This window comes from Diospyros lotus, unplaced genomic scaffold (genome assembly GCF_014633365.1).
Source record: "Diospyros lotus cultivar Yz01 unplaced genomic scaffold, ASM1463336v1 superscaf1, whole genome shotgun sequence".
NCBI lineage: Eukaryota > Viridiplantae > Streptophyta > Magnoliopsida > Ericales > Ebenaceae > Diospyros > Diospyros lotus.
The window spans coordinates 6,465,078-6,481,700 of record NW_026267104.1 but is presented as its reverse complement, the minus strand read 5'-3'; the positions used below and the strand labels follow the sequence as shown (position 1 = coordinate 6,481,700).

The 16,623-nt window shown below is 37.5% G+C and overlaps 3 protein-coding genes across 3 annotated transcripts in view; all 3 read left to right on the top strand.

The window, feature by feature from the left end:
* The window catches only part of LOC127793007 (probable LRR receptor-like serine/threonine-protein kinase At3g47570), a 62,819-nt gene that overhangs the window by 44,502 nt on the left and 1,694 nt on the right, over positions 1-16,623 (top strand). The gene's annotated exons all lie outside the window — the stretch shown is intronic.
* LOC127793004 (leucine-rich repeat receptor protein kinase EMS1-like) lies at positions 12,416-16,621 on the top strand. The gene is made up of 3 exons (XM_052323733.1): positions 12,416-13,453; positions 14,051-14,269; positions 14,412-16,621. The coding sequence occupies exons 1-3, from the start codon at positions 12,526-12,528 to the stop codon at positions 14,747-14,749; spliced, it is 1,485 nt and encodes a 494-aa protein (XP_052179693.1). The 5' UTR covers positions 12,416-12,525; the 3' UTR covers positions 14,750-16,621.
* On the top strand, positions 15,334-16,527 carry LOC127793165 (LRR receptor-like serine/threonine-protein kinase RGI5). The gene is made up of 3 exons (XM_052323951.1): positions 15,334-15,355; positions 15,417-16,363; positions 16,474-16,527. The coding sequence occupies exons 1-3, from the start codon at positions 15,334-15,336 to the stop codon at positions 16,525-16,527; spliced, it is 1,023 nt and encodes a 340-aa protein (XP_052179911.1).

Sequence of the window (16,623 nt, the reverse complement as noted above, 5' to 3'; positions counted from 1 at the left end):
AAGTTTGATGCAATGTCTGCATTAAAAATTAAAAAGAAGATGAGACAGATATATATCATAGTCCCTCACCAAATAATGTTCCCTTTCTCCTTGAGTTCAGGGCTGGACCTTCCATGAGGCCAGTGAGGCAGCTGCCTCAGGGCCCATGAAAAATAATGCATTTGGGGGCCCATAAATTGGAACCCCCCTTTATGGGTAAGGGCCCAGCCGCCCACGATTTTCCCCCTCCCCCTCGAAGCTTCACGTTCTCCCCTGCCATTCTCGCCGTCTCGCTCTCGCTTTCACTACCCTCTCTCGCTCAGTCGCTCTGTAAATCCCTCCGTCCGTCGTCATCATCCTCGCCTCGCGCCTCGCCTTCGCCGTCGGTCGGTGGCTCGCCCTCGCCCTCGCTTTTCGCTGCCTCTCTCTCCTTTCAGATTTCGCTGCTCCGTCAGATCATCTCTCTTCGCTCTCGCCTTCTCGCCTCTTGCTGCACCTGCTTGGTAGGCGTCGGCGGTTGCTCGCCCTCGTGGCCGGTCATCGGTGGCTCATTTTTAAATGTACTCTATGATTCGGGGGCCCATTTTTACATTTCGCCTCAGGGCCCCCAAATCTCAGGTACGGCACTACTTGAGTTGTGCCCACCAGTATCTGCTACCCTACTCCATGATTCATTGAACGTTTGTTTGTGTAACGAATTATATATATCGGTAATGCTATGTTATTTATCGTCGAATAATATAATATTTGCCCGACAATGAGGAAGGCGCGGGCCCCATGCATGTGGGCCCGCATGCACATGGACGCGGACCCCACATGCATGGGTCCACATCCTCTTCATCGAGCAAATACTATGTTGCTCGACAATGAATAACATAGTAAAGCTTATATATATATATATACACACATGCGCGCGCGCGAAGAAGGAAGCTTTGGATAAAACTTCAATTTAATTATGCTTAGTCTTCATTTTGTACCATATTATTAAAGCTAATTATTAATTCGTGATTTTACCCCTTCTCTCTCTCTCTTTTTTTTAGTTTTTTCGTTTTTTTTTTTTTTTTTGTAATTTATACTAAAATGATGAAGATGCAAACATATATATTCAATTATCAAGCTCCTAATTCATTTTTAGGTTTTCCATTATTAGTAATTTGGAAAGTTTCCCTCTTTTCATTAGCAGCTCGCTACGAGGTCTATAATATCCCGGAATAATTTAAGGATAAAAATGATATTTGATAAAGGGCATAAATGAAATTTTGGAAAAATAAGACTATAAGGCACACTAACACAGTTTTGGACGACCGAATTAGGCAGAGGGAGTACCCCGGACCCTAGATAGCCAAGAAAACTTGTATTGTATCGACGAGTGATTTAAATTATGATTTTTAGTGATAAAAGAAATGAGATCGGGAACAGTTTTCGGTATAGCAAAAAATACAGCTGCCAGTTAGGTCGTATTATTGAATTTTTATAAACGATGTCCAAAAAGTCAACAGAGAGTGTCAAGGACTAGTATTCAATGTATAGAACAACTCTTAAGTGGTTTCAGGTGGAATCGAATGGATTTGAGGTCAAATCAATCAATCGGGCCTAAGTGTAATTTTCTAAAAATGCCCAAGGGAGGTCAAAACGGTAAATTTTTAGAAATTTCAAGGGAGAAATGAGAATTTCTAATCTTGAGGGTCTTAGTGATGGTGCTAGAAAGATCAGGGGCTTGAGGATAAGGGCCAAAATGCAAAAGTGAAATTTCAAGGGGCTAAAATGCAATTTTCAGAAAGTTACACATGTGTGGCCGATTTGGCCGTAGATTTGGCCAGGAAATCCGGTGATTTAGCAGCCTAGGTTCGTCAGGGCATGGCCTAGGGTAGTCTAGGAGGCATGGGGAAGAAGCTTTGGCCGGAAATCGACCACGTTGGGGTCGGATTTTGGCTATAAATAGACAAGGGTTTCGGCCGAATTTGAATCATCAAATCGCTCAAATTTGAGAGCGAATCAAGGGAAACCAATAAGGGGCTTTTGATCCTTGAGGCAAGATGAGCATTTCTGGAGAATTTGGTGAGTTTTCGAGGCGTTTTGAGGGTGTTTCGAGGGTGGCCGGAAAAGCCCTAGGCGGACCGCCACCGCGACTTGCAACTCGATTTTTAAGGCACTTTCCGGTGGCCTTTCGACCTGAAACTGGTGCCAATAGGATCGACTCTTCATGGGCTTTCAGGGGGTACCCGTTTCATGGTGATCGGAGCAACCGCCAGCGACTGGCTCAAGGTTGAAGACGGTGGCGCGTGACTGCCACGCGCTAGCCCAAACCAACCAGCCACTCGCCCGAGCGTGAGGGCGCGTGAAGGCTCAGGTAATTCTAGAAATTTTTTTATTATTTTAAGAAAAATAAATTAGGAATCATGGTAGAAGAAAATTTTAAAAAATGTTGGATAAAATGGTTATTTTGTAATTTTCAAGAGAAATAAGGCTTATCAAAAATAGGAGAAGGTATAGGAAAATTTTCAAAAAATTCTAGAAGTTAGGAAATATTTATTTATGAATTGTTGTGAAGAAAAATCGAGGAAAAACCTTGGGTAGGCATTTATTAGAATTTTTGAGGAGAAATATAGAGGAAGTAGGAAGAAAATTACAAAAAATTGAAAAATAGATATTGATATGATTTTGAACAAACATGATATCTAGGGTATCGTTGAAGCCCGAGGTTGAACTATAGAGCGAGAATCGAGGAAGGCACACAAATCGAGGCAGACACGCAAATCAAGGCGTGCCACACTTTTCAAGAAGAATTCGAATTGCGTCTAAAGGTGAGTGGTTCTGCTCGAAAAGACTTATAGTAGCATGTGAATGGTTTACATCCCTATGGCTTGGTTTATTGTGATGGTTTGTCTAAACGGTTATTTACACATGCATTGAATTTCGTACGATAAATTGCATACATCGAAATGTTAATTTTAAGTTATGCATGTTATGATTTTTTGGCATTGGCATGTCGTGTTGTCCATGTGGGACGTGGGTTGTTAACCTGTGACGTGGCTCTCGAGTGTCAGCACTCGGAATGCGTGCCAAGGGTTAATGCTATGTGACTCACTTGGGACGGGACTGAGACGGACTTCACCCTACAGTACTCAAGTGGCGGGGCTGAGAGTGGATACCACCCCAATTGTTGGCTCAAGTGGCGGGGCTGAGAGTAGACACCATCTTAGGTTCCTTTGAGCAATAGCATTAAAGCCGAGGTGTCGTGGATTTCGGGGATAGTGCTGATGTGACACTCTTGGGGCTTGGGTTGCGTTGGGTTTTTGGCTGCACTCCCACCCTGCAATTAAAACACAAAACAAAACACAATAAAAATTTTATATTTTTTTCTTTGTTTAGGTGAGAGGTTTATACTCGTCAGTGTACGAGTGCAGTTGTAGTCCAAATTTAAATTTATATTTTCTGAATGAGTCTAGGTCGTCCACTGAGAGATTTATTTATGGCAAAATAAAAAGAATGTCACACAAGCACACACGCATTTGGATAAATTGGCAAAAAGGTTTTTTATGGTTTTTTAAACAACAGATACTAGGAAATAAATTAAGGCAGTAATTGAAATAAATACTTTAAGTGAGAATATAAAATTGGATAGTACTTGAGTTAAGACAATTTCAGTGCCAACCCGTTGATTCCCAAATTTTAGCATAAAAGATTTAGCAACATTAATTTAATTTCAGATATGAGGGTTTGTTATTAAATGCAATTAGAGATGAAGATAGTTCTAGGTTAAGCAATCCCCATACATGATATGCGGGATTCTAATTTAAGCAACCACCATAAATTCAATTGCAATTAATACACAAAACAACTAAATTAATCATCCGGGTTTGGGTATGATAGCGTTTCCAGTTTTAGTAACTCTCATACATGGCATGAAAGCTCTAAGTTAGGCTTACGCTCCAATCCAAACCTAGTGATTTCTCAATAATTAAGATACACTCATACTGAAATTTAAATTAATGTTACTTATTTAAAGCGTAGCTTTCTTTGGGAATCATTGGCGTTGGACACTGTCCTTGCCTTAACCCAAGATTAGATTTAGCTACTCATTTCCATTTAAAAGTTAATTGACATGAATTTAAACGACGTAATTTAAATAACAGAATTTAAATGACAAGAAATTTTAAAGGCATAAACTAACCGGCCATTTAGGCGGTGAATAATTAAATAACAAGAATTAAAATGACAAGAAATTTTAAAAGCATAAACTAACCGTCCATTTAGGCGGTGAATAATTAAATGACAAGAATTAAAATTGCAGAAATTTAAAGGCACAAATTAACCGGCCATTTAGGCGGTGAATAATAAAGTAATAATAAATAGCATAAGAATTTAAAAGAAGAAAGGAAGGAAGTAAGATCACAAGAGAGAATACTAAAGAAAAGGGGAAAGAACAAGAACAATTCTCAATGAGAGAATTATAAGGAAACAACTAAACTTTGATTCAAGAATAATAATCGCACTTACAAATGCAATCAAGTGATCTATTTATAGGCCACAAGATGCAATACAAACCACACAATTTCAATTATTCAACTAGACATAATTATATCTAATGGGCACTCACACACTTAAAGTTAAATGGATTTTAGCTATAATACACACCTAATATTAAATGGATTTTAGCTAAAATACATACCTAATAAAGCATTCATAAAGTTAAATGGATTTTAGCTATAATATCCACCTAATAGTTAAGTGGATTTTAGCTAAAAAACACACCTAATAAAGCTCTCACATAAAAAATAAAAATAGATTTCTATAAATTGGTTTTTAATCTTCATTAGGATTAAAAATAATCCTTAGGCCTTCTCCAAATAATATTTTCCATGGGTTGCTCAAATTGGGCCTTAATTCTTCATGGGCTTGAATTCTTCATGGACTTTAATTTTTCATGGGCTTGATTTCTTCATGGACTTTATTTTTCCATGGGCTTTATTTTTCCATGGGTTTGATTTCTTCATGGACTTGAATTCTTCATGGACTTTAAGTCTTCATGGGCTTGAATTCTTCATGCCTAAAAAAATAAAAATAATTTAATGTTATTAATAAATTATATATTATATATATGTATTACACATGGCACATATATATATTATATTATATTATATATATATTACATGCATACATATAATGATGTATATGTATTATATATAATTTTATATATTATTATTATTATTATTAAATTTTACTTTAAAATTTCATTTCATTCATTTTTCAATTTAAACTTGCATATAACCATAAAATATATATTAATATCTAATTTAAACTATTTTTAAGATCAAAAGAAGGGTATAATTATAACAAAATTTTTATAAAATTAACCACTAATCAGTTTTGGAATGCTTTTGAGTAGGAGCGTAAAGCCTAACAATGACAATGGGGTGATTCTCGGGTTCATATGTCAAGATTGTCCCTCTTAAGCAGGATTGGTTTGCCAATGGTCGGTGTGGTCGTGTCGCCTTTAGAGAGATTGCATTTTCCCCGGTTAGGGCTAATTGTTGTAACGCCCCACTTTTCCCAAGCGAGCGTTATCTCGAGATTTCAGGAATATATTTTTTTTTTCAATATTATATACAACATAAGTCTCTCGATATACATACTCTTATCATGATCGTTTCCCAACAATCCCAATTATACCTTCTTAGCATATCAAAATTTAATAATTAATAGACTAAGACAGGCATTATCAATCACATCAACGGAAGCAAGATCGAAACCTCAATGATATATAACCGATAATTCCTTTACAATAACCAAATCGATGTTTCACATGAAAATATCAAAATATTACATAACATCTGAACATCGTAATCATATACAAACCTACGAAACCAAATATAGCAGCTACATCTCGATGACATTCTTTCCCTTGGCGCCACTGCTTTCACCTGGAACGTTTGAATATTCCAGGGACATAGTCCAATTTAGATGCTGAATCATCTAAGTGAGAGTTCAAAAATATTTTCATGCAGATATGCAAAATCATATGCATAAAACCGATAAATCTTGACATGCACCAGCCTAAGAGAATCCCACACAGCATTTAACCCTAACCGGGGAAAATGCAATCTCTCTAAAGGCGACACGACCACACCGACCCATTAGCAAACCAGTCTTGCTTAAGAGGGACAACCTCGACACATGAACCCGGGAATCACCCCATTGTCATTGTTAGGCTTTACGCTCCTACTCAAAAGCATTCCAAAACCCGTCGCAACCCTAGCCCCAAGAGTGTCACATCAGCACTATCCCCTGAATCAACGACATCTCAGCCTTAATGCTATTGCTCAAAGGAACCTGGGGTGGTGTCCACTCTCAGCCCCGTCTCTTGAGCCAACAATCGGGGTGGTGTCCACTCTCAGCCCCGCCACTTAAGTACCGTAGGGTGAAGTCCGTCTCAGCCCCGTCCTAAGTGGGTCTCATAGCATTAACCCTAGGCACGCATCCCGAGTGCTGTCACTCGAGGGCTACGTCACAGGTTAACAACCCACGTCCCACATGGACGACACAACATGCCAATACCGAAAAATCATAAAATTAACATCCCAATGTATGTAATTTATCGTACGAAATTCAATGTATGTGTAAATAACCATTACAATAAAGCGAGCCATAGGAATGAACACTCACAATAAACCATTCATATGCTACTATAAGCCTTTTTGGGTAGAACCATTCACCTTTAGACGAAATTTCAAATTGATAAGTGCGATTTGCCTCGATTTGCGTGCCTGCCTCGATTTGCGTGCCCTCTTCTCACTTTGCACGAGTCACTTCACCTCAAGCCGCAAGGTACCCTAATCCCCCAATAATTATTAAAATATAATTTTCTCCTTAATTTTCTCATATTTTCTCCTATTTTTCTTCTCTAATAATTCAAAATAAATATCTACACAACTATTTTCTCAAATATTTTTACATAATAATTCATAAAATAATTTTCTAAGAATTTTGGAAAAAAAATTAGAAATTACCTATGTGGCACGCGCCTCCACGCGCAGGCGAGTGGGCTGGAAGCAAAGGCTGGCGCATGGCAGTCACGCGTCACCGTCTTCAACCTCAAGCCGATCACCGGCGGTTGCTCCGATGGCCACAAAACCGGTACCGTCTGAAAGCCCTTGAAGAATCGATCCTAGCCCCACCGGTTTCAGGCCAAAAGGACACCGGAAAGGCCTCCAAATGGTCGGTTACAGGTCGGCGGTGGCGGTCCGCCTCTAACCCTCGGCCAAACTTGAACAACCCTCAAAAGCTCACCAAAATGCTTCAAAACACTCCCAAAACTATCCTTGATGCCTAGAGACCAAAAGCCCTCTATCAAAGCTCCCAAAATCATCCAAAATCGAGGTCGATTTGTGCTTCAAATTCGGTTGAAAGCCCTCGGTATTTATAGGCCAAAACGACCCCCCACGTGGCCGATCTCCGGCCAAAACTTCTTCCCCATGCCTCCTAGACCACCCTAGGCCACTCCCTGACGACCTTAGGCTGCCAAATGGCCGGATTTTCCGGCCACAAATTGCGGCCAAATCTGCCATCTCTGAGTAATTTTTCGAAAATTACAGTTTGGCCCCCTGAAATTTTTCTTTTGCATTTTGGCCCTTTACCTCAAGCCCCTGATCTTTCTAACACCATCACTAAGACCCTCAAGATTAGTACTTCTCATTTCTCCCTTGAAACTTCTGAAAAATTACAGTTTTGACCTCCCTTGGGCAATTTTAAAAAATTACACTTAGGCCCGATCGATCGATTTGACCTCAAATCCACTCGATTCAATCTGAAACCACTTAATGGTTGTTCTATACATCAAATTTTAGTCCTAGACATACTCCGTTGACTTTTTGGATGTCGTTTATAACAATTCGGTAATACGAGCTAATTGACAGCTGTATTTTCGCTGTACCGAAAATTGTTCCCGATCTCATTTATTTTATCACTAAAAATCATAATTTAAATCACTTGTAGTTTCTATACCATTTTCCTTGGCTATCTAGGGTTCGGGGCACTCCCTCTGACTAATTCGGTCGTCCAAAGCTGTGTTAGTGTACCCTATAGTCTTATTTTTTCCAAAATTCCATTTATGCCCTTTACAAAATATTTTTTTTCCTCAAATTATTCCCGGGTATTACAAGTGCTATGTGGGATTTTCTTAGGCTGGGGCATGTCGGGATTTATCAGTTTTATATATGATTTTGCATATCTGTATGAAAATATTTTTGAACTCTCACTTAGATGGTTCAGCATCTAATTTGGACTATATACTTGGAATATTCAAACGTTCTAGGTGAAAGCACTGGCGCCAAGAGAAAGAATGTCATCGAGATGTAGCTGCTATGTTTAGTTTTCGTAAGTTTTGTATATAATTACGATGTTCCGAGGTTATGTAATTTTCATATGAAACATCGATTCGGTTATTGTAAAGGAATTGTCGGTTATATATCATTGAGGTTTCGATCTTGCTTCTGCTGATATGATTGATAATGCCTGTCTTAGTCTATTATTTTTAAATGTTGAGAAGGTATAGTTGGGATTGTCGGGAAATGTATATGACGATGGCATGTATATCAAGAGACTTGTGTTGTGTGTTTGATTTTGAAAAAAAAAAAAGAAAATTCTAAAATCTCGAGATAATGTTCGTTCTGAGAAAATGGGGCATTAGAAGGTCCATTCTCCTTTTTCAAAAGTAGCGTGGGTGTGTGTGTCCTGTTCATCCAGAACCTTTAAAAAAAATGAGTATTGAATATGGTCTGCCACGATGGTACTAAAATAATTGGCTTAATTTGGTCAGCTTGACTTAACATGAAGACTAGCCTACGCAAAAATCAACAAAAGATTGATAAAAAAAATTAAATAAGGGTTGTTATATATATATATATATATATGTGTGTGATGGATGTTTGTTAGCTAAGCTATTAAATGTATTTAAAGGCAGTAAAATTGTACTACCCCTTCTTTCTCTTTCTCTATCTCTCTCCACGTGATACACGAAATTCTCATAAAATGTTATAAAAAAAAATTAAAATTTAATTATATTTTTATTTGTGTAATTAAACTATGTAAAAGAATAAGTTTTAGTGTACTCATTCCCCACCATCATCTATCTTTGTAAAGTTGGATGTTTGCATTCAAAATTAAGAACATTACCGCAACTATCTTAGATATGTTCTCTTACTGTCTGCAAGTGTACCCACTCACCCACCATATGACACATGCTATTCCATGATTGAATCTTGATTGGCCAACTCAACTAGACTATGATAAAATGAAGTTTTGGGATGGGAAATATTTTATATTTATATTTTAATTTTGATTTTATTGTCACCTAAATTTAATTCTTAATTTAACCTAAGTTGATTTTGTTTAGTTTTTTATATATGTTTCTCATATTAATTTTTAAAATTAGTAGAATGTACAATATATGTATATAATTGTGTAATTGCCAATGAGAAGACTCAAATTTGAGATTTTTTTTTTTCTTCTTCTAAATATGTCAGTTTTTATGTAACAACAAACTTTATAAGAAGATTATAATTTAATTTGATAAACTTTGGCTTATTTTATTATTGATTGAAGAGCCGTATGAAAATAACCAGACTCTGAACACCATTCAAAAACTGGGCAAAATTATTCAACATCAATTGTTACCTCAAAGGTTTCCCTCGATTCATGTGCAGTTTTCCTCTTTTGAGCTTGGCCCTTTGGGGGTAAACTAATCCGAAGTGGTCTGGTCTGCCACAATAACATTAAAATTATTAATTTAATTTGGTCGTCTTGACTTTGTTTCAGCACCAAACAATAATGCAAAAGTTTATTAGGGCTTTATCCCTACTGATATAGGCTTAAAGAATATTAATTAATACATCTGTAACCTGATCCCAACCCATTCACTATCTTTGGATTCTGATTCTGGTTCTGACTCCACCACACCACTGCTCTTTGTCCAATCTTTTAGAAAGAAAAAAAAAAAAAAGGATAATATATGAGAAAAATAAATGGTGAAAAGGACGTCTAAATCAAATCATACCACCAGACGAACAAAGTTGACGGTCCATGAGGCCCACTCCACTCCACTGTGTAAATATCCGGACGAAACAGAGACCTATTATCAGAACCCCTACTAACCCAGCCCTTATCTTCACCACATTAAATCGGTTTTGGATGCAATCTATTATTTGGGAACCAATTGTGCTACGTCCGTCCGTAGGGGGCTTAAAGCGACTTTTATCGACGGCAAGTGTGTTCGTCCATCAGACTCCAGCCAGACAGAACAAATTATACGTAATTGGTGGTCAAGCATGCTGATCTTTTTACCCTGTTGGAGGAAAAAACCTTTCCACAAAAGTTGGGGCCACCTCCTTATTACTTTAAAGGATGATCTGTTGCCTACTACCAGAGTCTTGGTCGTCTTCTTATTCGAGTGCGATTTTGTTCACCCCTTTTAACGGGAGTGAACATCACCCTCACACTTTTTGTGAGGGTGAGAAAAATAACGGAACGGTACTGCCTGCCTGCCAGCGCTACTAATGATTCTGCCGGATTTTTCTTTTCATTTTCTAATCGCAAGCTCGCTGCCAGCCACATAATCCAAATTATTTTCTTCTTTTGCTTCACAAATTAATTAACTAATTAATTAATGTCAGGCTCAGGATAGGACCAACATGTTACTCCAGACAGTATGACTCAACTTATGCTTACTTCACATCAACAGTACATATCCCAGATCATGTGTTTAACTTGCGAAATTCTTGGGTGTTTAAAGTGCTACAAAATAGCTAATTCATGCTTGAATAAATAAATACAATTAACTTGGAGTTTGGAGCTTTAGACATGCCCAAACTGAAGGAAGGAACACTTTTCCTTCTTGGAGGCTGTTTGGCTTTTTTTTTTCCCTTAACTTTTAAGCTTTTTTATTTATAAATTGTATAAATGCTAAAAATTGAATAACTTTTGATAATATAATTAAATCAATATGTTTTAAACTATCATTTATATAGTTATGTGATTGGTTTAAAAAAATTAGTAAGTTATCACAACTTAAGAAAAAGATTAAAGTTGACAATTACTGAATAATAAAAATAAACTTTATAAAAATATTAATTTTTAATAAAAATAAATTATAAATTGATATTTAACTAAAAAAATTATTATAATAAATGTTGATAATATATATATAATTTTTTAAAAATATATTAAATAATATTTTATATTTAAATTTAAGCTTAATTTATAAAATATTAAATATATTAATACAATAAATATTGATATATATATATATATATTAAATATGAAGATGGAGAGATGAAGGAGGCGATGGTAGGCAGTGAATGATGGAGGGGACACTGATAGAGGCGAAGGCGACAAACAATGGAGCAGGCGATGATAGCGATTGATGATAGAGGAGGTGACAACTAAAGATGGAAGCAACGATGATGAAGGTCAACCATGAAAGAAGTTGCAATGATGAAGGGTAGACGAAAGAGACAGTAATGTTCGAAATAGTTGAGTTGTTTGAAAACAAATTGGTAATTGACTTGATCTACGAAATAAGGTATCAACGGCTTACTTGAAAATTTTGAGGGGTTTAATTTATTAAAAATACTATTAAAATAGTTTATAGGCTTGATAATGTTTAAACTCTTAAATTTTAATAAATGAAGAGCTAAGAGGTTGTTCGGCTTACCGATACAGCTTATAAGCTATGAAGAAAAAGTTGATGGGAGAGTTTTTGCAAAACATTGCTTATATATGTGCTGCATTGATCAATGAATTTACTATTTTACCCTCATTATTTTTGTTAATTTTCAGTTATGCTTTTCCTCTTAAACCTCTACCTCTCGTCGCTATGCTTCCCCAATGCTTTCGCCCGCCATCATCGTCGTCTCCATCGATCGCTCCTCGTCAGCCATCACCCCACCAGCCGCTGCCTCTATCGATCGCTGACACCATCGCCCCCATCGATTGCCGACTCTATCTACTGCGCGTATGTATATATATATAATATAATAATGATAATATATTATTATTATTACATATGATATTATTATTTGTATTATATATGATATATATAATACATATAATAATATTATGTTAGTATATTTTTAATAATTTATTAACATTTATTGGTAAAAATTTACATCATTCAACACCATATCTATTTTAGTTTTTTTGGTCAAGTTTTGATAATTTATCAACTCTTTCAAACCAAACACATAATTTTTAATTCATAAATTAAAAATATATTTATCTAAACATATTATTAATTTAAACACTACTCAATTTTTAACTTAAAAATTAAATAACTTAAAAGCTATATATAAAAAAAAAAAAAGGGTAAGCCAAACGGCCTCAAAATAAGCTGTATAACCTATAAACTAAAAACAGAGCTTATAAGCGGTGAAACCGGTAAGCGATGTGGCTGCCCTTCAAATGTCTCTGTTCTGTGCAAATGCCTTATTAAGCAACTAGTATTGCCCTTTCCCTCCACTTCTTCCCTGTAACTCAGCAGCTCACGTGCCCATGGAGGAATGCTTCCATATCTTTGTTGTCATCATGTTGTTGCTGCTGCTGCTGCACATCCCAGCAACCTGCTCAGCAGCACAAGGCATCGATACTGATCTATACGCTCTTCTAGAACTTAAAGATAGCGTAGAGTTCGATCCCCAACATGTCTTGGATAAAAACTGGACCACCACATCCTCATCCTCATCCTCATCAGTTTGCAGCTGGGTTGGAGTTACTTGCAGTGAGAGCACCCCCCAAAGAGTTGAAGCCCTGGAAATTCCAAACATGCGCTTACAAGGTACCATTCCCCCAAAGCTGGGGGACCTCTCTTCGCTCACCCGACTCGACATCAGCAACAACACTTTCAAGGGCCCTCTTCCTGACGAAATGGCTAATCTTCGTCGGTTGAAATTAATCAATTTTGAACACAACCAATTCAGTGGAGAGATTCCGGAATGGTTGGTAGAATTGCCCGAGGTGCAGTACTTGAACCTTGGCCGAAACAATTTCGCAGGTTTCCCAGCTTCCCCCAGTTTTAGTCCAAACTTGGAGTATTTGAACGTCTCGTTTAATCAAATAAATGGAGACATTCCACAAGAGATTGGCAATCTTAGTAAACTGAAGAGTTTGGACATGCAGTCCAATCAGCTGACGGGTAATATAAGAACCATGTACGGCATCCCATCGCTGGAACATATTGATTTTTCATACAATAGCCTATCTGACATGCTTCCTGAAGATCTCTGTCGTTCTCTTCCAAATCTTAAATTCCTTCGGCTGTCATGGAACCACCTAGTAGGCAAATTCCCTTCCAGTTTAGCTGAATGCTCAAAGCTTCAGAACTTGTCGCTGTCATTTAACAGCTTTGAGTCGGAGATACCCGCTGGGTTTGGGAACTTGACCATGCTCCAGGAGTTGGCTCTTGGTGGCAACATGTTGACAGGTAGACTTCCATTCATTTTTACTTAATTGTGTTCTTATTTTTGGGTTATCGAATATGGCCCGAAGTTACGATCTTTCGGGTGTGTACCGAGCAAACTCATTGGAAATGCTTAGTAGCTCACAAATCATTTACACTGGAGGAGTGTTTGTTAATTGAGATATGAACAATTAACAAAAAGTGGGAAAATATAAAATATTTTAGGAAAAGATATTTTTTATTATATTTATTAAATTTATTTGATAATTTACTAAAAATATTTCTTATAAGTATGTTCAAATAAATTTATCTTTCCTCCTCAAAAATAAATTTATTTAGTACCCTTACAGATAAAAAGAATAATTTCTAAGTTCTTAATATATTCTAAAAAAATTAATAAATAATTTAAAATATTTTTCCATATTATTTTGATCATTTGGTATAATTTATAAATGAATTTGTGTGAGCTTGCCCACAAGGAAGTTCAAAACTTGGTCACAACTATAAACAATTAGCCTTTTGCGATAGCAATTTTAGCCCGCATGTAGCTATCAACACGTATCAACACGTTTCGTGTATCAAAATTTGGAACAGGTCCTTCAAAGGCATTTTTTCTTGCAGGAAGAATTCCAGACGAGTTGGGTAATCTAATTTATTTGGAGGTCCTAGCCTTGGAGAACAATAACCTCAATGGAAGCATACCATCATTCATCTCTAACTTGTCTTCATTGAAAGTGCTTAATCTTCACTCAAATAAACTCAGTGGTGGCTTACCAAAAGAAATCGGCAACTGGAGTACTTCAATCACACAGATTGACCTCAGTGATAACCATCTGTTAGGTAACATTTTGTCCTTATTGGGCGAGTTTACAAATGAAGACCATTTTGTGATTATGTTCTTTATCACCTTTAGAGAACAAAAGAAATGACTCATTTCTGGAAGTGCTACCAATTATCCTCGTGTTTTTATTTGATTTGGCAGGCAAAATACCAGATGAGATTGGTGCTCTTTCAAGCTTAGAGATTTTAGCGATCAACTTCAATTATTTGTCAGGGAAAATTCCCACTTCAATCTTCAACATGTCAACCTTGGAAATGCTTTCACTTGTAGAAAATAACCTTACGGGAAATCTACCACCAAATTTGCCTTGCAATCTAGAAACTCTTTATCTTGGAGGAAATCGACTCAGTGGGAGCATCCCTGGACTCTACTCCAACAACTTCACAGGTCCCATTCCTGATTCACTTGGGAATTTACGAGCACTAGTGTTGGACCAAGCGGAAAACTCAACAAGTCAGAATCTCAAACATATTCGATAGAACAAGAAGCATAACAGAAACCATTAGCAACCAACACATAAACCCTAAACAGAAATAAAAGAGCTGAAAAGCAAAACGAGGACACAAGAAATTTACCGTGGTTCACCCGAAATGGGCTACGTCCACGTTGAGCTCAGTAAGGAAGAGCTCACTGCACTATATCGAGTAGGGTTAAGTAAACTGTACATCAATGGTTCTTCTAACAAAACAGCCTCACAATCTCCAAATACACATTAGAAGCAAACTTAAGAACCAGAGATTACGACAAGAAGAGTAGTCTATACAAAGATAAACAGAGCTTACTCAAAGCAAAAAAACCCTAACCCAATAATCCCTTTCTTTCTCTTTTCTTTCTTTGATCTTTCTGTGTTGTTCACCATCCCGAGGCATTATACCATTTATATGAGATTTGAGCGGCTGGGATTGAGGTTGATAAAGGCAGCATCGATGGTCCTTAGATAATCGTAGAACACGATTAACAGCAAAGGCAGAAAGGACAATCGAGAGAGGCATTGGGCAGAGCAAGGACAATCAAGGGGCGTCGGGTATCAGAAGGCGCCTTTAGATTGCTGAGGTTGCCTAAAATGCCCTCCAAAAGACGACAGCGTTTTGATGCTTCACCCACAATAACTAGAATATCTGAGTTTGGGAGAAAACAATCTCCAAGGTGGACCAGGACCCGTTGACCGCCTGAGCTTCACAGAAAACATTCTTGTCATTGGATCACCTTCGCCTCCTCCAGAACTGGGATTCATCACTTCCTTGACAAACTGTAAGAAACTGAAAAGGGTGTATATAAATAACAATCCATTGAATGGCCGCCTTCCGTCTTCCATCGGGAATTTTTCTGGTGCCCAACTCAACGCTTTTGTGGCATCTAAGTGTGGGATCACAGGCAATATTCCCAAGGAAATTGGCAATATAAGCAGTCTGGAATCCTTGTTTCTCAACAACAATTACTTGAATGGATCCCTTCCAAATACATTCAGTGGATCATGGAAACTCGACAAACTTGTTCTTCCCAACAATGCTCTGCACGGGTTGATTCCAGAAGATCTATGCCAATTAGCATATTTGGCCTCTTTAGATTTGGGTGGAAATCACCTTATTGGTCGATTGCCAGACTGCCTAGGAAATGTTACATCTTTACGATCCCTTAATCTAACCTCCAACCATTTTACATCCAAAATACCAGTAAGTCTGTGGAGACTCACAGACCTCTCTGAATTTAACTTGTCCTACAACTCCTTCACTGGCTCTCTCCCCCAGGACATTGGGAATTTGACGGGTGCCACTCTAATAGATCTGTCGAACAATCGAATCTCCGGCAATATTCCTAGCGCTATTGGTGGTCTGCCAAACCTGGCCTATCTTTCCTTGGCAAGTAATAATTTTAGCGAACAAATTCCAGAGTCATTTGGCAACCTTGTAAAGCTGTGGTCCATAGATCTGTCCGGTAATTCTCTCACTGGAGAGATTCCCATGTCACTGCTGCAACTTCCTCTTCGTTATTTTAACGCATCAGGTAATTGCTTGAGTGTGAAAACTGATCAAGAATGGAAATACAGGTTTGGAAGTGACAGCGTTCTACCAAATGGAAAATTGTGCCCTCACGTTCGGTCCAAGTGCCATGACAGACCAAAAAGTTTGCTGTTGTTTCTCTGTGTTTTCTTGGGGATTGCACTTTTGATGGTAGTGGTTTGCTGTGCATTTTTTCTTCTCAGACGGCGACGGAAACATCAATTTCCAACTTCAAGAATTACACACCAAGAAATTGAACGAGCTACTAATGGATTCGATGAAAGACACTTGCTAGGCACAGGGAGGTTTAGTTCAGTGTACAAAGGGACTCTGAAAGGGAAAGTCGTGGCCAT